Genomic DNA, 23,852 nt, shown 5'->3' on the forward strand with positions numbered 1-23,852 from the left:
TTACAAAGTATGGTATTTATTTTTTTCTGGAGGAAAAAATGCATCTGAAATGTTGAACCTATCGCAAACGTCAACCTCTTATTTTATTGACAGGAGTGTCTTCGACTCAATAAAGTTCTTAAGTGGTGCGTGGCTTCTCAAGAGTACGTTAGTAGCTTGGTAGAAAGCAGCAGCTGGTACACGACGTCAATGAATAGGTGGTGGGCCTGCCTAATTCTCTCCATTGCTTCTTCGCTGCCAAAGTCCTTGATCAGGTGGTAAAGGGTGGAGTGGAATTCCGTGTCCTCTGCTATATTCTTTGAGAAGTTGTCACTTTCCTCGGTAAGCTGGAGCCTCTGAGCTCTCTGCCCGTTAAACATCAGGAGGGCCCAGTCTTTATCCCATACTGGCTCTTTTGAAAGGTGTTCACAGATCTACCAACAGGACAGCCAGGAGTTGTTATAGCCAATAACCTGATGGGCTTGGAAGTAGTAATATTTGTTTGTTTAGAAAAATGGGGGGCTGGAGGGTAGCACCAAAATCTTCCTTTTTCAGAAGGGCTAACCTGTGGGACAGGACGCGGGTGGCACTGTGGGTTAAACCACAGAGCCTAAGACTTGCCGATCAGAAGGTCGGCGGTTCGAATCCCCGCGACGGGGTGAGCTCCCGTTGCTTGGTCCCTGCTCCTGCCAACCTAGCAGTTCAAAAGCATGTCAAAGTGCAAGTAGATAAATAGGTACCGCTCCGGCGGGAAGGTAAACGGCATTTCCATGTGCTGCTCTGGTTCGCTGGCCACATGACCCGGAAGCTGTACGCCAGCTCCCTCGGCCAGTAAAGCGAGATGAGCGCCGCAACCCCAGAGTCGGTCACGACTGGACCTAATGGTCAGGGGTCCCTTTACCTTTAACCTGTGGGACTCCAGCTCCCATTGGCCCCAGCCAGCATGGCCGACGGCGACTGCAGCCATCTGGAGGCGATAGCCCTTGGAGTGGGGGTGTGTACAAGTCAGGTTTCGGTTGCTGAAGGCTGAAACAAGCTTTGCACACTCACTCTCTCTGCTATGTGGCAGCACTGCCGTCCCCTAATCCCTACATTCTAGGCCAGGCACAGGCAAACTCGGCCCTCCAGATGTTTTGGGACTACAACTCCCATCATCCCTAGCTCACAGGACCAGTGGTCAGCAATGATGGGAATTGTAGTCCCAAAACATCTGGAGGGCCGAGTTTGCCTATGTCTGTTCTAGGCATTCCTGCAGGCTTCCTTGTCAGAAAGCTATGCTAGGAAACTGTCCCTCCACCTGCCCTATTGCTGCATAGGAGAACCTAGACTGGTACAAATTGTTCCTCTTCCCCCTCTCCGCTTCCTGAAATGTCTCTTTCGAACACTTTCTATGGACTGATAAGCTTCCTCCTCGTGTGACCCCTTAGCCATCATTTCCCCCCAAAGCATTGTATATAGCCTCGCATCTTCATCATTAGCACTAACCAGGATTGCTCTTGTAACCAACCCAAAAGCACCTAGTTAATGTGAATTTCAGCACTGATGCAGATATGTAATGCTATATAAAGGTAAAGGTACTCCTGACCATTAGGTCCAGTCACCGACCACTCTGGGGTTGCGTGCTCATCTCGCTCTGTAGGCCGAGGGAGCCGGTGTTTGTCCGCAGACAGCTTCCAAATCAAGTGGTCAGCATGACTAAGCCACTTCTGGCGAACCAGAGCAGCGCACAGAAACGCCATTTACCTTCCCGCCGGAGCGGTACCTATTTATCTACCTGCACTGGCATGCTTTTGAACTGCTAGGTTGGCAGGAGCAGGGACCGAGCAATGGGAGCTCACCCCATCGCGGGGATTTGAACTGCCGACCTTCTGATTGGCAAGTCCTAGGCTCTGTGGTTTAGACCATAGCGCCACCCGCATCCCTCACATAATGCTATATAACCATGGTTTAAACCAGTGTTTCCCAGACTTGGGTTTCCAGATGTTCTCCCATCACCCCTAGCAAGCAAGACCAGTAGTCAGGGATGATGGGAATTGTAGTCCAAAAGCAGCTGGAGACCCAAGTTTGGTTTGCTTAACCTTGTGTTTCCCAGAGTGCAAAGGGGAAGCCAGGCACCATTCTGATCCCTGACGCAGGGTTAGCGATGACAGCACACTCACCATCAGCACTGGGTGTCTATGTCCAGATTCTGAGAGGGCAAAATGCCTCTACCAGGTGGTCTTCCCTGCCTGCCTTGCCCGTGACCACCAATGGCTACCTAATTGCACAGGAGATGAGGGCAAAGCACATGAAAGCTGCCTGCTGCTGTTTGTAGAATGCAGGGAAGGAGCTTGAAAACGAAACCAAAGTAGCACAGCCCATACGTACCTTGAAGACCACATTTTCCTCTCCGCTCAGCAAGTTCCACTTGCTCCAGCTGAAGGCAAAGGAAGATGCGATGAGTGCCATTTGCTGGTAACTGGTGATTTCTGCTAAAAGTGTCTAAAAACAAGAAGACAGAAACAGAAGACTGAAACACCTCTCCACCTGAAAGCATTCGACATCGTCTCTCTTTAATGGAAGGTGGGATCTTGTGTTCTCGATGCCCCCAGATCAATAAAATAAATGTTGCCCATCTCTCTCAACATGAGGCACGCAAACACAAACCACCACCCTATGTTTACTTGTTATAACAGGGAACCAGGCAGAGGGCCTTCTTGGCAGTGGCACCCGCCCTGTGGAACACACTCCCACCAGATGTCAAAGAGAACAACAACTACCAGTCTTTTAGAAGACATCTGAAGGCAAACCTGTTTAGGGAAGCTTTTAACGTTTGATGCATTACTGTATTTTAATATTTTGTTGGAAGCCGCCCAGAGTGGCTGGGGAAGCCCAGCCAGATGGGCGGGGTATAAATAATAAATTATTATTATAACATGCAAAGACAGGCTCCAATGGATTGAGCAGACAAGACCAATAGTGGGTCCAGCGGTCAAGAAGGCGGTTTCTGTACACGCTGCAGAAGGAAGTCAAGGGCAGATGGGGCTCTTCAACCTGGGAAGGTAGCCCGTCTAGGAGAAGGAAAACTCTGACCCTAAACCTCCACTGCCTTTTGGGATATCTTTGGGAGAAGAAAAGGCTCGGGAGAAAACCCTAAATAAATCCTGAGTGGAGTCCCTAAGACAGTTGGATGCCACACCAGCTTCCAACAATTCCTGCAGCCAGGCTGCTACCAAACGTCTTGCTCTGCTTTTGTTTGGGTCACACCAGCGAGGCTGAGTGTCTCATCTGGGCACCCAAGGACATCCATATATCCTGTCCCTCCACCTGCCCTATTGCTGCATAGGAGAACCTAGACTGGTACAAATTGTTCCTCTCCCCCCTCTCCGCTTCCTGAAATGTCTCTTTCGAACACTTTCTATGGACTGATAAGCTTCCTCCTCGTGTGACCCCTTAGCCATCATTTCCCCCCAAAGCATTGTATATAGCCTCGCATCTTCATCATTAGCGCTAACCAGGATTGCTCTTGTAACCAACCCAAAAGCACCTAGTTAATGTGAATTTCAGCACTGATGCAGATATGTAATGCTATATAAAGGTATAGCTTCCAACAATTCCTGCAGCCAGGCTGCTACCAAACGTCTTGCTCTGCTTTTGTCTGGGTCACACCAGCGAGGCTGAGATGGGGGTCTTCTCATCTGGGCACCCAAGGACATCCATATACACTGCCTAGCCTTGCACCCCCGGGGAGGTCACTTCAGTTTGACTTCTCCCGTGGAGGTACACTCCATGGTCCCTTGAGACAGACAGATGCCAACAACATATAAAGGCAAGGAGGATGGGGCAGAGCTGCAGGAGGCTGTGGCCTTCCAGGTTTGGCTGGGCAACAATTCTCACCACCCTTGGATAATGGAGCCATGCTTGCTCCGGCTGATGGGGCTACAGAAATTCATATCTACCGTATTTTTTGCTCTATAAGACTCACTTTTTCCCTCCTAAACAGTAAGGGGAAATGTGTGTGCGTCTTATGGAGCAAATGCAGGCTGCGCAGCTATCCCAGAAGCCAGAAAACCAAGAGGGATCGCTGCTTTCGCTGTGCGGAGATCCCTCTTGCTGTTCTGGCTTCTGGGATTCAGAATATTTTTTTTCTTGTTTTCCTCCTTCAAAAACTAGGTACGTCTTATGGTCTGGTGCGTCTTATAGAGCGAAAAATACGGCAAGTTCTGTATTCTAGCACAGAATATATTTAAATATTGGAGGGGTTCAATGCACACATTTCTCAATGTATTTTATCCTAAAATACACCCTTCAAAATGCATTTGGTTCGTTTTTTGTAAAATCCATTGCAAAATCCATTCTGAACACGAATCAGTTCAGATTGCTTAAGAATGCTGAATGGGTGCAATTCTCCATCTGTAGTTCAGAGTTTGCATAATTTCCAATGATAAAAGGTAAAGGTAAAGGGACCCCTGACCATTAGGTCCAGTCGTGACCGACTCTGGGGTTGCGGTGCTCATCTCGCTTTATTGGCCGAGGGAGCCGGCGTACAGCTTCCGGGTCATGTGGCCAGCATGACTAAGCCGCTTCTGGCAAACCAGAGCAGCGCACGGAAACGCCGTTTACCTTCCCGCCGCAGTGGTACCCATTTGTCTACTTGCACTTTGACGTGCCTTCGAACTGCTAGGTTGGCAGGAGCAGGGACCGAGCAACGGGAGCTCACCCCGTTGCAAGGATTTGAACCCCCGACCTTCTGATCGGCAAGCCCTAGGCTCTGTGGTTTAACCCACAGCGATACTTTAGGCTAAAGTGCCTTCTCCACTCAAGTTTCGTTTTGACCTTCCCGGTCATCTATTTGGCAGCTCAGCTTTTCATTTCCATTCAGGCTTTTTGTTCGCTGCCCTGGACTCTTCTGAAAAATGAGGCATTGCAACCAAAAGTAAAATATGAATGGATGTAGACAGTTAGCCCTGGTCTCTTACCTTTTTGTTGATGGAGACGTACTTAGGAGAGTATTCCTCCGGGAAGATGTTCATTCCAGCCCTCTTCAGAGCAATGGTGAGAGCAAGGGGGCTCATCCACACCCCTCTCAGGTCAGAAAGAAGAGTGGTGTCTTCCATGGTAGTGATTCCAGCTAACATACACTGATTGAGCTGCCTCCGGGAGCGAAGGAAGGGTTATCATCAGTTTGGTGCAATCATGCCGTAAACATCTGGCAGCCAATGCACACTTAGAATCATAGAGTTGGAAGAGACCACAAGGGCCATCGAGTCCAACCCCCTGCCAAGCAGGAAACACCATCAGAGCACTCCTGACATATGGTTGTCAAGCCTCTGCTTAAAGACCTCCAAAGAAGGAGACTCCACCAAACTCCTTGGCAGCAAATTCCACTGTCGAACAGCTCTTACTGTCAGGAAGTTCTTCCTAATGTTTAGGTGGAATCTTCTTTCTTGTGGTTTGGATCCATTGCTCCGTGTCTGCTTCTCTGGAGCAGCAGAAAACAACCTTTCTCCCTCCTCTATGTGACATCCTTTTATATATTTGAACATGGCTATCATATCACCCCTTAACCTCCTCTTCTCCAGGCTAAACATGCCCAGCTCCCTTAGCCGTTCCTCCTAAGGCATCGTTTCCAGGCCTTTGACCATTTTGGTTGCCCTCCTCTGGACACGTTCCAGTTTGTCAGTGTCCTTCTTGAACTGTGGTGCCCAGAACTGGACACAGTACTCCAGGTGAGGTCTGACCAGAGCAGAATACAGTGGCACTATTACTTCCCTTGATCTAGATGCTATACTTCTTCCTCTACCCTCCCAAATAGAAGATGGAAGGGCACTTTCCACCTTACAGCAGAGAAGGGTTACTTCTGGAGTATAGGGGAATATCGCATTGACAGCTGTCGAATCTGCAGCACGCCCAATGCTGTTTAGACTCCAACTCCCATCAGCCCCAGCATAGCAAGGCCACAGGTCACAGATGATGCAGACAGGCAACATCTTGAAGGCCACCGATTCCACATTCCTGGCTATTCTCAGAGAGGAGCCGGTGTGCCACATCCTTCTCTCCCAGAGTCTCTGATGTGGGCATGGATGTAAACAAGCCCATGACATTAAGTCAAATGTAGAAGATAGTTCTGTTGTGGCACAGCAGCAAAAGCAGCTGACCAGTTCAGGTCCCCTGACCTTAAAAAGATACAGGTGGCCACCCTGCACCTAACTTTACACTGCATATGTAAATAATAAATTTAAGAACCACTACGCAGGTGGCACTGTGGGTTAAACCACAGAGCCTAGGACTTGCCGATCAGAAGGTCGGCGGTTTGAATCCCCACAACGGGGTGAGCTCCCGTTGCTCAGTCCCTGCTCCTGCCAACCTAGCAGTTCGAAAGCACGTCAAAGTGCAAGTAGATAAATAGGTACCACTCTGGCAGGAAGGTAAATGGCATTTCCGTGCCCCAGATTTGTCCGCGACTGGACCTAATGGTCGGGGTCCCTTTACCTTTTACCAATCAGTATGCAGGGCAGATAGGACATACACGTTGGCATCTATCTGCCAGGGAAGCACAGGCCACTGGGAAGCTAAACTCTTGCATTCCCTCCCCGGATCACACACCTATTGGAGATTATGCATATTGGCTGGGAAATGTGCACAATTCCCCCTTTATTTTATTTTATTTTATTCATTTATTAAATTTGTTTGACACCCTTCATCCATAGATCTCAGGGCGGTTCACAACCTTATTGATAGATTATGGGCACGTTCCACATGAGGCCTGGTGAATGTGCACAATGGCCGGCTGTTATGCACATTAACCACTCAATGTACTGGATAAGAAGTAGGGTAGAATTGTCCCTACACCTATTTTTCTTGTATGGCCACAAGTAAAAGGGCTAGAGGAATACTTTTTCTTTAAAAAAGTAAAAAAGGAAAGTTTTTATTTTTAAAAAGCTCTAAAAAGGCCCCTGAAATATCCTGCAAACTCTATGATCCTGCAAACTCTATGGCCCTAAGTCCCATTGCATTGTGCAGGACTTCCTTCCTAGTTAACATACAGACGGAATTGGGCTACAAGATGTAGCTGCATACCTTGATTTGAATCTGCACCTCAGCGAAGGTGGTGAGAATGGTGAGGAAGGCTTCGTCGGTCCCATTGGGCCGGAGTTCCCACGACTGGTAGGGCATGTTGAGGTGAGCATCCTGCATCAGCGTTACGGTGAAGAAGCCGTTCATTTTGAAAGCGATCTCTTTCTCTTGCATGTTGTACACCACATCCCCAATGTCGTCTGTTCTCCAGTATTTCGCTTTCAAAGGAACAAAGGAAGAGGGTTTTGTTTGAGGAAGAGTGGTGCATGCTCTGGTTATCTCCCGCTTGTACTACTGCAATGCGCTCTATGTGGGGCTACCTTTGAAGGTGACCCGGAAACTACAACTAATCCAGAATGCGGCAGCTAGACTGGTGACTGGGGGCGGCCGCCGAGACCACATAACACCGGTCTTGAAAGACCTACACTGGCTCCCAGTACGTTTCCGAGCACAATTCAAAGTGTTGGTATTGACCTTTAAAGCCCTAAACGGCCTCGGCCCAGTATACCTGAAGGAGCGTCTCCACCCCCATCATTCTGCCCGGACACTGAGATGCAGCACCAAGGGCCTTCTGGCGGTTCCCTCATTGTGAGAAGCTAAGCTACAGGGAACCAGGCAGAGGGCCTTCTCAGTAGTGGCACCCGCCCTGTGGAACACCCTCCCACCAGAAGAACAACTACCAAACTTCTAGAAGACATCTGAAGGCAGCCCTGTTCAGGGAAGTTTTTAATGTGTGACATTTTAGTGTACTTTTGGTCTCTCTGGAAGCCGCCCAGAGTGGCTGGGGAAACCCAGCCATATGGGCGGGGTACAAATAATAAATTGTTGTTGTTGTTGTTAACCAGGTCCTTTCAGCTTAGCAGTGGGCAAATGCCAACCTGGAGGCAAAACTGGACCGGGCACAGGTCCCAGCTTGAACCACGAGGCCAATCCCCCACTCCCCAGCCCATGTGACAGCAGGAGTGGGGCCAATAGAGTTATGGCTACAAAGGATCAACCAAGAACTGTAACATGCATTGCTCCTTTCGCAAGTGGGGCTTGCTGTCAATGCTGATTAGCAATCCCTGCTTGGACCAACGCTTACAGGAAGGCCAAAAGCACAAATACAACTTTGCCACTGCTGGTCCGGATTCAAACTGGTGATGCAGAGGAAATTATTCGGAAGGCAAAACATTACTCTGGGTCATTTGACATCGTTCTAATCTCAGCAACTGATGGGTGGGCAACCTTTAAAGTGACCTGCAAGGGGTGGTATGGTCAGAATCCAGCTCACTGGCCAGAATTTGTCCCTCACCCCCGTTTTAGTTGGAGATCCCCCGGAACAGAAACTAGCAAAGCACGGTCTCTGCCATCCTTCCCTTCCGCCAAGATGTTCAGGACAAATGTTCCCCAATGTTGCGCGGTTGACGCCTGCCTGTGGCACGTGCGAAGCTGTTTCCCCCTCCGTTGTTTACTCATTCTGAAACGGTATACAGTGGTACCTCTGGTTAAGAACTAGATTCGTTCCGGAGGTCCGTTCTTAACCTGAAACTGTTCTTAACCTGAAGCACCACTTTAGCTAATGGGGCCTCCTGCTGCCGCTGCCACACGATTTCTGTTCTCATCCTGAAGCAAAGTTCTTAACCCGAGGTACTATTTCTGGGTTAGCGGAGTCTGTAACCTGAAGCGTCTGTAACCCAAGGTACCACTGGATTGTTTCTATCCTTTTAATAAAGCATTCAAATGCACTGCAAAGTGTAGACAGAGGTTTTAGCTGTCTATCATCTTCACTTTACCAGGAATGCCTCTGGGCATCATTTAGAGCAGTGTTTCCCAACCTTGGGCCTCCAGCTGTTTTTGGACTACAACTCCCATCATCCCTAGCTAGCAAGACCAGTGGTCAGGGATGATGGGAATTGTAGTTCAAAAACAGCTGGAGGCCCAAGGTTGGGAAACACTGATTTAGAGGTCTGGTGGGGAGGTGGGCAGGAGGTGCTTAACCCTTTTCTTGGAGGTGTGCAACTCATGCTGATTTCTACACACGCACACAGAGGCCTATTTGTAACCTGCAAGGCAGCTAGAGGTAAAAAATAATTGTATGGAGAAAGAGTGGCAGAGGAGAACTGACGGAGCGTGAAAGGGTTAAGCAATCCCGATCCGCCAGTTCTCCCCCTGCAAACGCTCTACCCCTCCATTGGCGTCACCAGGTAGATAAAGGCTGGAATTGAGCAACTGGTTGCATCATTCACTTATGGGCGTATCAGACCTTTGGCATCCCATCTTGCAATCAGAGGCTCTTCAAAATAGATCACGCTGTCAAGCAGTCGGACCGTGAGCCCTACAGTCACAGAAGAAGGATCCTCGTTTTCGTCACATGTTGCCTCGTAGGGATAGATCTCCAAGCCTGTGTCCAGCACCTTTGGCAAGTAGCAGAGAAGACGCAACAGCCGTGTTTGTTAAGAATCACTCAGTTATCTACCGTTGTCTTTGATTTTGCAGCGTGAAACATCACTGCGGTCTGAAAAATGGTCCTATTTCACCCAGCGAGTCAGGCTCACTTCTGATTTGCATTCCCAAGCAACCAAATATATTTATTGGCTTGGAAGTACGAATTTCAGTAGCCTGAGCTGCTCATTTCAGATGTGAGGGGCTAAAGCTCAAAACATTTCCCCCCCCTCCAGATCAAAACTTAAGCTGGAGAAGAACCGGAATCTCCCTCCTCTGCCAAATTTAATTTATGAATTGCTTCCCGTGAAGCCGCTTCATGATAACAGGACTGTGAAATCCACAGTAAAAGGTATATATATATAAACAAATCCTTCATATACAAACACGTTTTTAAAAAGAAAAACATCATCAAAAACAATGAATTTCAAATCCAATGCAGATACCAAATGAGATTTTAAAAATCTCCACTGAAAAGGCTGCTTAAAAAGGAAGGTTTCCAACAGGCTTTGAAATGACAACAACAAAGATGGCGCCTGTCTGATACATAGTGGGAGGGAGTTTCAAAGGGTAAGGGGCCACCAAGTTAAAGGCCAAGTTCCTACATTGGGCACAACAGACCTTCTGATAAGGCAGCATCTGGAAGATTCCCTCTGCTGCAGAGCACAGGAGACCATCTTTTCGGTATCCTGGTCCCAAGCTGTATAGGAATTTGAACACCAGTACCTTGAACTCGGGATCCAGGTGGCGCTGTGGGTTAAACCACAGAGCCTAGGGCTTGCCGATCAGAATCATAGAATCATAGAATCATAGAGTTGGAAGAGACCACAAGGGCCATCGAGTCCAACCCCCTGCCAAGCAGGAAACACCATCAGAGCACTCCTGACATATGGTTGTCAAGCCTCTGCTTAAAGACCTCCAAAGAAGGAGACTCCACCACACTCCTTGGCAGCAAATTCCACTGTCAAACAGCTCTTGCTGTCAGGAAGTTCTTCCTAATGTTTAGATGGAATCTTCTTTCTTGTAGCTTGGATCCATTGCTCCGTGTCCGCTTCTCTGGAGCAGCAGAAAACAACCTTTCTCCCTCCTCTATGTGACATCCTTTTATATATTTGAACATGGCTATCATATCACCCCTTAACCTCCTCTTCTCCAGGCTAAACATGCCCAGCTCCCTTAGCCGTTCCTCATAAGGCATCGTTTCCAGGGCTTTGACCATTTTGGTTGCCTCCTCTGGACAAGAAGGTCGGCAGTTCGAATCCCCGCAACGGGGTGAGCTCCCGTTGCTCGGTCCCTGCTCCTGCCAACCTAGCAGTTCAAAAGCACGTCAAAGTGCAAGTAGATAAATAGGTACCGCTCCGGCGGGAAGGTAAACAGTGTTTCCGTGCGCTGCTCTGGTTCCCCAGAAGCGGCTTAGTCATGCTGGCCACATGACCTGGAAGCTGTACACCGGCTCCCTCGGCCAATAAAGCGAGATGAGCGCAGCAACCCCAGAGTCAGCCACGACTGGACCTAACAGTCAGGGTACCTTTACCTTTACCTAGTCCTCATGGACCTTCTCCCTTGCCTTCCATCCCCAACAACCCAGTGTCTGGGTGAGAAGGGCTCTTTTGGCAAGCAAAGCACATTTCTACTCATTTCCTCTTAAGATGAAACTCACTTCCACCATGGTCCAGCCTTTGACGAGTTTGGCTTGAGGCGGGAGCTTCAGGGCATCGAAATGGTAAACTCCGCCCACTGGCATGAACTGGTTCAAATCCACGACGTGCTCTTCCAAAGGTTCGGTTTCGCTGATGCTGATGATCCGCAGGGATGAGATGTGAACTGGGGGAGGAAAAGCCCACCCACTGTCAGTGCATGCAAGTTTATGCATGCAGAGAAAAAGGACACGAAAGGGTTGATTTGGGTGTGCTCGCCCCCTGCAGCTGGTCAAGCGTGAGTCAGCAAACTTGTGGGAGGGAGACAGCACAAAATAAAGTATAAATACCCTTCTATATGTGGCTAGTTAGCCTTTGGCTACAACCTGTGTAGCTACAGGGAGGACGTGTTAATGGAAAGACCTTTTATTACTGACCTTACTCAAACTGTCTGGCGCATGGGTAGGCAAACTAAGGCCCGGGGGCCGCATCTGGCCCAATCCCCTTCTAAATCCGGCCCACAGATGGTCTGGGAATCAGCGTGTTTTTACATGAGTAGAATGTGTCCGTTTATTTAAAATGCATCTCTGGGTTATTTGTGGGGCATAGGAATTCGTTCATTTCCCCACCCCCCAAAAAAATATAGTCCTGCCCCCGCAAGGTCTGAGGGACAGTGGACCGGCCCCCTGCTGAAAAATTTGCTGACCCCTAATTTATTTATTTTTTGGGTCCCAAATTGATTCGGGCTTTATATAGAAATAGAATCCTAGAATTGTAGAATCAGAAGGGATCCCAAAGGGTCATCGAGTCGAACCCCCTGCAATGCAGAAATCACAGAGCGGAGAACAAACACTGGCCATGTTTGGCACGATACAATGACAAAACATTGACTGCAAAGTATCAGATAATATATTCCAGATACAATCGTACCTCGGAAGTCAAACGGAATCTGTTCCGGAAGTCCGTTCAACTTCCGAAACATTCAACTTCCGAAGCATGGCTTCTCATTGGCTGCTGGAAGCTCCTGCAGCCAATCAGAAGCCACGGAAGCCCCATCGGACGTTCAGCTTCCAAAAGAACGTTTGAAAACCAGAACTCACTTCTGGTTTTCGATCGTTTGAGAACCGAGGTACGGTTGTATCAGAAATTATCAGCTGCAATGACTGACTGAGTTAAAAAGGCAAACATTATTATTATTATTATTATTATTATTATTATTATTATTATTATTTATTACTGTTATTATTATTACTTATTACTGTTATTATTACTGTTATTATTACTGTTGTTGTTATTATTATTATTATTATTATTTATTACCTCGGGTTAAGAACTTAATTCGTTCTGGAGGTCCGTTCTTAACCTGAAGCACCACTTTAGCTAATGGGGCCTCCTGCTGCCACTGCACCACTGCTGCACGATTTCTGTTCTCATCCTGAAGCAAAGTTCTTAACCTGAGGTACTATTTCTGGGTTAGCGGAGTCTGTAACTTGAAGCATCTGTAACCTGAAGTGTCTGTAACCCGAGGTACCGCTGTATTATTATTTATACCCTGTCCATCTGGTAGGGTTTCCTCAGCCACTTTGGGCAGCTTGCAACATATATAAAAACATAGTAAAACATTAAGCATTAAAAACTTCCCGATACACGGCTGCCTTTAGATGCCTTCTAAAAGTTGTGTAGTTCTTTATCTCCTTGACATGTGAAGGGGGGGGGTGTTCCACAGGGACACCATCTCCTGGGGTCAAAGTATATTTAATTGATACATTAAATATATATCATGTCTACAGGTGCCAGGGACGATGGGGAGCTGGAGTCCAGCAACACCTTTAAAGCCCTATACGGCCTAGGACCCTTGTACCTACGGGACCGCCTCTCCAGGTATGTCCCACGGAGGACCTTACGGTCTTCAAACAAAAACATCTTGGAGGTCCCAGGCCACAGAGAGGCTAGGCTAGCCTCGACCAGAGCCAGGGCTTTTTCGGCTGTGGCCCCGATCTGGTGGAACGCTCTGTCACAAGAGACTAGGGCCCTGCGGGACTTGACATCTTTCTGCAGGGCCTGCAAGACAGAGCTGTTCCACCAGGCCTTTGGTCAGGGCGCAGCCTGACTCCCTCCTTCTGTAATCCTCATAGAACTCTAGCCCAATGGTTGCCATTAATTTGATTCTGAATTGATTTTAGAATGTATTTCAATTAAATGATTATGATTTTATGTAAACTGTGTTATTTATACTGTTCTTAGCCGCTCTTAGCCCAGCTTCAGCTGGGGAGGGCAGGATATAAATAAAAAATTATTATTATTATTATTATTATTATTATTATTATTATTATTATTATTTATTATTATTAACACATGGGCCAGTTCTGGGACAGCTCAGTTGTTAGAGACTTTTAATCTCAGGGTCGTGGGTTTGAGCCCCACATGGGGCAAAAGATTCCTGCATTGCAGGGGGTTAGACTAGATGACCCTCCAACTCTATAGTTCTATGATTCCTTGACTACATCCTCATTCCTGCTTTAAACCAACGCCATTATTCAACAGTCAGCGCACAGAAAGCTTGACTGAGTACCTCTGGAAACAGATTTCAAGATGCTGGAGCTCTTGTCAAAAACTTTGTCCGCACTCCCCTCCTCTTCGCTGGTGCTCTTCGTTTCCGAGATGGAGGAGTTATGCAGGGCACTCTGAAAACAATAAACAAACACCTTGCTGCAGATGCTGGTCTGCTACATCCTTTGTTAGGGAAACTGTGGATGGGAAACTTCTCAGGGCACAATGAGGGCTAGGGTCTTGACTTCATCTCTGCAGTTGTTTTCAAATAAACTTTACTAGTGCAGATTATCAATACACAATCTACATGTCCAAAATATTAAGAGCGTCCATATTTAAAGAACTATTTTTTTAATCTTTTATATAAAAAATAAACCATTTTACCATTACAGAGCAAAAAAATAAATGTTATAGACAGATGTCAATGAAACTAAAAGGCTGCAGGTACTTCAGCTGGTATCTGACGTGTTCTTCATTTTGTTTAAAGCTTTTGAATTTTCCTTGAATACCTTAATTTCATATCCACGTAGGTGCACATGATCAGTTCCCTGCCCTGAAATTCCCAACTCTCCTTTGATGCAAGATACCAGGTTCCACTCACAAATACTTCTGCTAAACCTCTCTCCCTCCTTAAAGAGAGCCTCTAGTTTAACAATATTTAACTTCCTCATTAAATCGAATTTATTCATCTGATTTCTCTCTCTCTCACACACACACACACCTTGGCATAAGCCAGGTATTCCATCTAGACTCATGAAATATAGAGCCTGATCTCGTTGGTTTACTCTTGTGTGCTCTTTTACATAGTTACAACAGAAGATCTAAGGGTACAGAATATCTCTTGGAGAACTGTGGAAACCAGTTGGCAAAATGTTCCCCCTTTTTTACACATCTCCAAAAGTTGGGGGGGGGCAGAATCTCCCAGTGCCAGTACCTACTCCACTGTGTAATATTACCATGCAGGGTTATCCAATGAAATTTAATGGCAGGAAGTTCAGGGCATACAAAATAAAGGACTTCTTTACGCAATGCAAAAGCAAAGACATGATGCCGCGAAGACGTGATGATAACTGTTAGCTTAAATGGCTTTAAAAGTGGGGGGCAAGGCTAATTCACATAGGACAGGTCTATCCAGGACTATTAGCCATAGCAAAAATTTTATGTACTGAGCTGAATCCTAGAACAATAGGATCCAGAATGCAGCAGTCTGATTGGTCCGCAGGAGCCACCCAATCCAGCTCCAGGTAGAAGTGAATCAGCAACCTGATAGGCCTGCAGGAGCAGCCAATCAGGCTCCTAGATGAAGTGAATCAGCAACCTAATTGGCCTGCAGGAGCAGCTTTGTGGGAGAGCTTCCCACAAATGGGGAGCCACTGCAGAAAAGGCCCTGTTCTTGTGTTGCCACCTTCCGGACCTCTCATGGAGGAGGCACACAAAGGAGGGCCTCAGAAGATGATCTCAGGGTCCGGGTAGGTTCATATGGAGAGAGGCAAACCTTGAGGCAAAATCTGCCACAGAGGCTTGGGGAAACTTCAGGGATAGATTTTTGGGGTCCACAGAAGCGGAGAGGAAGGGGAAATCCCTGCTGTGTGAGTGAAATGCCATGATGGAAACAACCGTACATTCCTACTACAGAGGCAATTTGCTTTGTAACTCTTGTCCCTTATCAATCTACTATACTACGGCTTATCAATCTACTACACTATGATGCCTTCTTCCCCCTCAGCCAACCCTTACCTTTAGATGTTCTGTCTTGCTTTCCTGACTAACTTCTCCTACCAGCTTACGGCCCTTTTTCCCTTTCTTGACCACGCTACTCACGGATTTCACCGTTTTGATCGGTGGCATCTCCAGCTTTGGGGGCTCGCTAGGGAAAGTCCGGAAAGGGGACAAATGGTCGTAATGGGTGTGCAAGATGCGCACCGCCACATCGCAAATGGCCAGCGCCTTCGGGAGCTCAAACCCGTTCCACGGCTCCCTCTGGTCGTCGTAAAAGATCTGGCTGCGGAACCTGGTTGCGAAGAATGCAGACACAATTATGCACCACAAGAACGATCTTACAAACTCTGACCCATCTCAATATCTTTCCCTCATCTATTCTGTAAATCTCGCGCTGGACCTCAGTGTCCGGGCTGAACGATGGGGGTGGAGACGCTCCTTCGGGTATACTGGGCCAAGGCCGTTTAGGGCATTAAAGGTCAGCACCAACACTTTGAATTGTGCTCGGAAACGTACTGGGAGCCAATGCAGATCTCTCAGGACCGGTGTTATGTGGTCCCGGCGGCCGCTCCCAGTCACCAGTCTAGCTGCCGCATTCTGGATTAATTGCAGTTTCCGGGTCACCTTCAAAGGTAGCCCCACGTGGAGCGCATTGCAGTAGTCCAAGCGGGAGACAACTAGAGCATGCACCACTCTGGCGAGACAGTCTGTGGGCAGGTAGGGTCTCATCCTGCGTACCAGATGGAGCTGGTAGACAGCCGCCCTGGACACAGAATTAACCTGTGCCTCCATGGACAGCTGTGAGTCCAAAATGACTCCCAGGCTGTGCACCTGGTCCTTCAGGGACACAGTTACCCCATTCAGGACCAGGGAGTCCCCCACACCCGCCCGCCCCCTGTCCCCCAAAAACAGTACTTCTGTCTTGTCAGGATTTCAAGATGCTTGAAACAGAGAGCATCCGGCTTAACAAAAGAGGTTGGAATACATGGTGCTAATTCCTAGGTAACCATCTAGTGACTCCACTTGATCAATATGTCAAATGTTACCTGACCAGGACATGGGATCAGACTGTGTTATCATGGCTCCCAGGAGAAAAGAAAAGCTCTTCAACAAGCCCCCTCTCCTCTTCAAACGCTTACTTTGGAACTTTCTTGAGATTTGCCCAAATGCACAATGTAACATTCTGCTCCTTAATGACAACCTCCATGTTCCCGCTTTCAGATTCTGCATAGCTGCTGGCTTCCTGCACGGAACATTGAAACGGAGAGAATTAAGGCTTGCCGCACAAATCAGTGATGCACACAGACCCTTCTTGAGAACATTGGAATGACCAATGGGAGTTGCCTTCACGGAAAGAGAATCAGGAGTGAAAATATCTCAGTGCAATCTTACAGGAAGAAAAGCCATAAACTCTCCCAGAATTCTAACTGACATATTCTCAGGACCCTTGCAAATGATGCCACCCATGTTTCTTCCTGTCATTGTGGTGCAATGAGTCAGTGCGTCAGGCTGTTAGCCAGAAAGTCCGTGGTTCAAGCCCTCCCAGGAACGGCTGTGGGCGCACGATTCCTGTATTGCAGAAACTCTACACTTCTATGTGCTAACACCAATTACTTTGGGGTACTTTCAACACATTAGGTGGAGCAAAACCAAGTTTGCAAACCAAGGTATAACTGGCAAGTAGCTGCAGCTAATCCGGTCTACGATATGCATTGCCCATATGATAATACAGGTTTCTAAACTCTTGTGCCCATACATACATTACATTTTAGGTCCAATTCAAACCAAACAAGCCATAATGTGTGCATCAGCCCTCAAGACTCTAGCGCAGCAGTTCTCAACCTGTGGGTCCCCAGATGTTGTTGGACTGCAACTCCCATTATCCCTGAGCTCTGGCCTTGCTAGCTAGGGGTGATGGGAGTTGTAGTTCAACAACATCTGGGGACCCACAGGTTGAGAAAGGCTGCTCTAGCGGAAGGTGGGCTGGAGGCAGCTTACCTGACCTCCCAGGAAGTGAAAACATGCTTCCTAGGAGCAGGGAGGTCTACACAGTGCAAATGCACCAGTGGAGGCAATCTGGCCTCCTAAAAAGGTAAAGGACCCCTGGACGGTTAAGTCCAGTCAAAGGCGACTATTGGGTTGAGGCGCTCATCTCGCTTTCAGGCCGAGGAAGCCGCCGTTTGCCCACAGACAGCTTTCCTGGTCATGTGGCCAGCATGACTAAACCGCTTCTGGCACAACAGAACATGATGACGGAAGCCAGAGCACACGGAAATGCCGTTTACCTTCCCGCCGCAATGGTACCTATTTATCTACTTGCACTGGCGTGCTTTTGAACTGCTAGGTTGGCAGGAGCTGGGACAGAGCAACAGGAGCTCACCCCGTCGCGGGGATTTGAACCGCCAACCTTCCAATCAGCAAGCCCAAGAGGCTCAGAGGTTTAGACCACAGCACCGCTACATTCACAACCCCCCAGCTGTCCCACAGGTGGTAAGAAGCAACAGGCAACCTCAAGGCAACACCTCAAGGATCTGAAATAATACCAACATCTGTTTACCCTCAGCATTTGTTCTGTGGCTGCGTTGTATTTGTCGTGAAGGAGAGACTGCAGTTGCTGGATGGTTTCCGTGTACTGCGCGACGTGCTTCGCAGAGAGCTCGTGGAAAGGAGTGTCCATGATGAAAAATTCCAACTTCTCGATTAGCTAGGAGACATTTAAACTTCCTCTGTCAGTTGATAGTAAGATAAACAGGAGGAATTCAATATTCTGCATGCTAGAGATCGAGGCAGAAGGGAGAGAGGGTAGTTTTGCTATCCCGGGAAAATCAGAATCCCCTTTCTACCCTCAATCACAAGGTTTGCTAACACTTCTTTGAAGTTTCAACTTCAGTCTTGGCTGGATTCACTTATGACCGTGCCCCCACATCCAGTCGCCCACCACCAGAGTCACCACAGACCATGGGTGCAGCCAATCAATAAAAATACATAGCAAACTGAAGTTCTGTCCCCCGCAACAAAAGGCCTGCCCCCCCAACCAAAAGATTCTGGCTACGGCCCTGCCACTCACATGTTGAAGTAAATCCCATAGAATCAGGGGCACATGAGGCAAAATCCATGGGTTGGCTTCAGTTATGTGTAGAATAGACTCAATAATAATTATTATTATTATTATTTATACCCCGCCCATCTGGCTGGGTTTCCGCAGCCACTCTGAGCGGCTTCCAACAGAATATTAAAATACAACCACCTATTAAACATTAAAAACTTCCCTTAACAGGGCTGCCTTCAGATGCCTTCTAAAAGTCTGGTAGTTGTTTATTTATTTGACATCTGGTGGGAGGGCGTTCCACAGGGCGGGTGCCACTACCGAGAAGGCCCTCTGCCTGGTTCCCTGTAACTTGGCTTCTCACAAGGGAACTGCCAGAAGACCCTCGGAGCTGGATCTCAGTGTCTGGGCAAACGATGGGGGTGGAGATGCTCCTTCAGGTATACTTCAGGTGTACATTGAAACCAGTGAGTGTACTCTAAACTTGACAAAGTCTGGTTCCAAACCTTCAGGCATCATGGCACACCATGCCAACCAAGGAAAGAGAAGAGGGCTAGGGAAACCCAGTCAGATGGACAGGGTACAATTTATTATTATTACTATTATTATTATTACTACTACCACTAGCCACAATGGCTATATTCTGCCTCCACATCTGGCGCAGCAATGCTTCTGAAGGCCAGCTGCTAGAAAACACAGGGGAAGGGAGGACAGTCTTGTGTTCGAATCCTGATTGCTGGTTTCCCACAGTTCAGCCACTGTGAGAACAGGGTGCTGGACTAGCTGGGCCATGGGCCTGATCCAGGAGGTACTTCTTAAGGTGTTATTCGGAAGCCTTTTCTCCCAAATGACAGAGACTTACTTCCAGCACCTGGTTGCCCTTCGCAATAACAAGCTGGATGTCATTATTTGGGTCTTCTTTCCACAAGCTCATGAAAGTATTGATATCCTGGGGGATAGTTGGGTCTGGGCTCCCATCGCAGCCTGTGTAGTGGTTCCACTAGGAGGAAATAAGACACGAAACACTCACTGTGGCGTAAAGAAGAAATCAATTAATAGGGAGTGAAATATACTCGGAGTCGGGGGTGGATTTCATGCTCTTTATTCAGCTCATAGTGGTGAGGAGGAATGGAAGTTCCCCCAGAATGTCTGCTTTATATACATTATTTACACAATAGGCCCCACACGATTGGCTAATTCCAGGATTCTCCTAGGCCAATCAGGTTGCGGATTCACTTCCACCTGGAGCTGGATTGGGTGGCTCCTGTGGACCAATCAGACTGCTGCATTCTGGATCCTATTGTTCTAGGACCAATCAGACTGCTGCATTTTGGATCCTAGTCAACTCAGTACATAACAGGGAGTTATCAAGGCAACTGGATAAATGTGTTTTATGTTTTATGGTCTCCCAGATTTGAGGTGACTGCCCATTTCCACTGCTGTTATAAACTTATATTTTTAACAGGAGGCTGCATGACATCTCCAGCATTTAAAATTTCGCTTTTGATTCCATTTTTTCCCCCTTAAGGAAACCAGAGCTGAAGTATTCTATGGCTATTAACACTGTGTGATTCGAGACCCACATATACCTGAGCGAGAGCTCTGTATTTCGACTTCCACTGGGCCGCGGTCAGAAAGTTTTCCTCCAGAACATGAATTTCAGAAAGTTCAATCCCTCTGCGTTCTTGATCCTGCATGGAACATAACCAGGTTGGTTTTATTTTGACCTGCATGATAAGGAGCACCTGCCTGAAGAGCTATTTATTCAGCAATCCACTGCCTCAAGGATGGGGAACGGATGGTCCTGTGACTGTTGCTGGACTACAACTCCCATCACTCCTGGCTCTTGGCCTTGGCGGTGCCTGCAGTGCTCCCTCAACCCATTACATTAGGCCTGAAACAAGTGCTATGCTGCTTTATGTGCTTGGTTGCCCATGACAGCTTCTCTAGTTTGCAAATGTGGTCCCAGGTCCGGAAAGGCTGGCAATCCCTGGTGTGATGCAGAGCTGTTCTAAAGCTGTCATTGGAAGTGTATTGCCAGGGGCTGGCTGGAGGTGAGGTACTGATCACCAGGAGAAAGGAAGGTTGGAGACTGACTTGGAAGGAAGGATCCGTAAACTGGGGGAGCCTGCAACAGCCGGGAGACGAGAGCCAGAGGCAGGAGAAGCTTCAGGATTGGAGAATGAGGAACAGGTGCAGGAGGAGGGAGAGAGAAGTCAGGCTGGTGTGGAGTCAAGTGCTTCCACATCTCCTCCTGCTGCTCCGCTGTCTCCCAGGACCAGGAGAGGGCTGAAGAGGGAGGAGCAGAGGCAGGCTACACGCAGGCATAGTCTTCACCTGCTTGTGCGCAGCTCTGGTGGGGAAGATACATAAGCCAAGGTCTGGGGTGGGGTCTCTCTATTGCTGCACCTGCCTCATTGGGGGCACACCTAGGAGTAGCTGAGAGACATAAGAAGGATGGACATGACTGTCCCTAACTTGTACTTCTGGCAATGAGGAGATAGATGATTGATAGATAGATAGATAATCTATTACGGTCGGAGACCAGCTTATGAAACACACTTGGGGGTACAATCCAGAAGGAAAACAAACATTTAAAGCAATGTACAACAATAAATTTAAAATTTATAAATGTGATAAGTGTATAGACACTTAAAACTTTAAGATAAGCTACCGCAGCAAGATGACCCAGAGTCACCCATGAAACCGCGTTTGGGGATTTTCTTGACGAACTAGTTTGAGTCAGGAGGTGGTCTGCACCTACAGATCTGTACACAGAATCTGGCGACCATCAGGGTCGTCTTATGATCTTTGCCTAACAGGAAAAGGTCGAATTTTTGCTTTTCCGGGAGGTCAGCAAGCCTCACCAGCAGGGGATCAATGGTCTCACTACGTGCCTCTTCATAAAAGGGACGTCTAAAGAACAAGTGCTCTGGGCTTCCTATATCCCCCAATGAACAGGCGCAAAGTCTCTGAGCATATGGGACTTTTTAAAAGGATCCTTCCAGGACTGGTGAGGGCAGAGCTGAGCTTCTGGCGAGTATAAAAGCCCTTCTTGCATTTTTGGATACGAGAAAGAAGAGATATGCTGCTGGTGCGGCTATATATCTCTCAATTTCTCCAATTTTATAGTTGGGGCACTTTGAGCAGTCCTGTTGTCTCTTGGTGTCTATGATTCTTTGCCTGACTGTAGCTTTTGCCTGGCCTAACCCCAGACTTAGAAGGGCTTGAGGGGCAAAACCCAGTTTCTGAAGGGTGTTCAGGACAATGAAGAGTTATGGTAATTCCTTCCTCTGGACATTCCTTGCCTGACAGTGCCATGACATGTACCTACCCCTTAGAGCCAGACAAGAGGAAAGGGGGAGTCTGCAAGCCTGATGCCTGTGCAGCCTTATTCGCATCCCATGAAAACCATCATCCTGTTATCCTGGTACCGACCACAGCCACTCGGAAGCAAAGCCTGGGGAAAGCTTCAGCTCACCAGTCTCTCATGAACAATATCCAAGGTTCAATATCTCAGGCAGAGCTAGGAATGTCCCTCCGTTGTCACCACCAGACAGTGCAGACAACAGATGGACAAATGATCAGACTCAACCGAAGGCGATTTCTAACTTTCTCTGCGTGTGAACAAACCTTGGCCTCCAGTCGTTCCGTCTTCTCTCGTTCAATCCTTTCCTTTTCGAGTCGCGCAGCTTCCTCTAGCTCGGCACGTACCCGGGCCTGCTCTGAAAAAAGGGGGAAAAACAGAGATTGTCAACAGCGAGACAGAAAGGAGTTTAATAATGGGAGCAAACTCTTGCAAACACCAACTATGTCAGCACATGAAGACTTAGCACAAGGCTAAATATTCAAATATCCAGAAGCAGAAGGATAATGGAGCTTCCTGCCTTCTTACTCCACCAATTTAAAATGGGAACATGGTGCGAAATGCACCCTACCTTCCTCCAGAAGTCTTCTCTCCTCTTCTTCTCTCAGCAGCCTCATCTTTTCAGCTTTGCTAAGCTTCTTTTTACCACCAGCTGACTGAATTTTAAAAAGGGGGGGAAACCCATATATTACTATTTTTCAGTGCTTTTTTTCTAGGGGGAATGCAGGGGGATGCATACCCCTAAACATTTTGTGAATCTTTGTACTTTTGTCCATTTACTGTATTTATTTTTCCCAATTTGAACTATAAAATGGTGATTTTCTAGAGTCAAAAGGAGAGCACCCCTAAACATTTTTTAAGGAAAAAAAGGACAGAGAGAGAGAGAGAGAGAGAGAGTGTGTGTCGGTAGCACAATTGGGGCCCAACTACTTTATTCCCAATGTTGGAGTAAGGATATTTATTTGTGGAATACAGTTTATCTATATTGCAATATTGCAAACAGTTTTGCCTAACAATTTAACTTGAAAGGTTCTTCTACGGTTACCAGGGGCACTGTTTGAAAACCATCCATTTAGCAAACTTCACTGAACAAAACAGGAGGAATGTAGAAGGAAAAGGAGGCAGTGGTTTTCCCTGTCCATTAGTGAAACACACATCTCTAGATACAGAGTTGGTTTGTATGTGGCACAGAGCCAAAATAAGGCTTTAGTGCAAACAAACAAGGTTGCGGACAAAGGGAGATCACTGCTGCTTTGCTGCTGCTCTAGTTCCTAGTGCTGCTGTTCTGCTGTTTAGGAAGCTACGGTTTGCCTTAGTATACCATCCAAACCAAGGCTTGTGGTTTGCCGCATTCCAGACAAGCCATGAGCTGTAACCAAGGTTTGTTCTATGCTTTACAGCAGGGGTCAGTAAACTTTTTCAGCAGAAGGCCGGTCCACTGTCCCTCAGACCTTGTGGGGGGCCGGACTATATTTTTTTGGGGGGAATGAATAAATTCCTATGCCCCACAAATAACCCAGAGATGCATTTTAAATAAAAGGACACATTCTACTCATGTAAAAACACGCTGATTCCTGGACCGTCCGCGGGCTGGATTTAGAAGGCATTTGGGCGAGATCCAGCCCCCAGTCCTTAGTTTGCCTAACCACGGTTTACAGGTTTGCCTACCCATGGTTTACAGATTTGTCTGGAGGAGTGAAGCCAAACCAGGGCTTAGCTCACAGCAGCGCAGGAGGAAGAAGACTGGAAGCAGGACTGCAGCAGAACAATCTCCATTACGAGCATACCAGTTGACACATATAGATATATAGATATAGATATAGAATGGCAGGATGGATTTCAGTGAAACAATGTGGATTGTCTAAGACCCAGAGCTTCTGCATATCTCTCCTAGCTAGGAGCAGCAAGTGGTTTGGATGGAGGACCTAACATTAGCAGTTTGGATAAAAAGCAAAGACTGTATTGCATGTCGGAGCCTCCGTATGACCGAGCTGAAATGGCTATTCCTCCGGCCGTAACTTTGGAATCTCCTCCGACAGTGATTAACGACCTAAGCCTTTGCATGAGGCTTCAG

At 47.5% G+C, this 23,852-nt stretch overlaps 1 protein-coding gene across 1 annotated transcript; it reads right to left on the reverse strand.

Annotated features, from left to right (window-relative positions):
• On the reverse strand, nucleotides 1–23,450 carry DNAI7 (dynein axonemal intermediate chain 7). Its single transcript, XM_053406594.1, has 15 exons — nucleotides 23,447–23,450; nucleotides 22,350–22,469; nucleotides 22,045–22,136; nucleotides 20,001–20,102; nucleotides 19,274–19,411; nucleotides 17,923–18,069; nucleotides 16,505–16,608; nucleotides 15,384–15,657; nucleotides 13,669–13,780; nucleotides 11,120–11,283; nucleotides 9,281–9,431; nucleotides 7,039–7,253; nucleotides 4,938–5,108; nucleotides 2,347–2,460; nucleotides 1–413 (listed from the first exon to the last, which is right to left on the reverse strand). Exons 1-15 carry the CDS (start codon nucleotides 23,448–23,450, stop codon nucleotides 138–140), a joined length of 2,184 nt encoding a protein of 727 aa, XP_053262569.1. The 3' UTR covers nucleotides 1–137.
• Nucleotides 23,451–23,852: the final 402 nt, after the last annotated feature.

Source organism: Podarcis raffonei, chromosome 10 (genome assembly GCF_027172205.1).
Source record: "Podarcis raffonei isolate rPodRaf1 chromosome 10, rPodRaf1.pri, whole genome shotgun sequence".
Lineage (NCBI taxonomy): Eukaryota > Metazoa > Chordata > Lepidosauria > Squamata > Lacertidae > Podarcis > Podarcis raffonei.

Excerpts from the sequence above, each read along its gene's own strand:
- DNAI7 (XM_053406594.1), bottom strand. Across the intron at positions 9,432-11,119 it reads AAGGCTGGACCATGGTGGAA|GTGCTGGACACAGGCTTGGA; the intron begins GTGAGTTTCATC and ends TACTTGCCAAAG. Across the intron at positions 5,109-7,038 it reads AGGTGCAGATTCAAATCAAG|CTCAATCAGTGTATGTTAGC; the intron begins GTATGCAGCTAC and ends TCCCGGAGGCAG.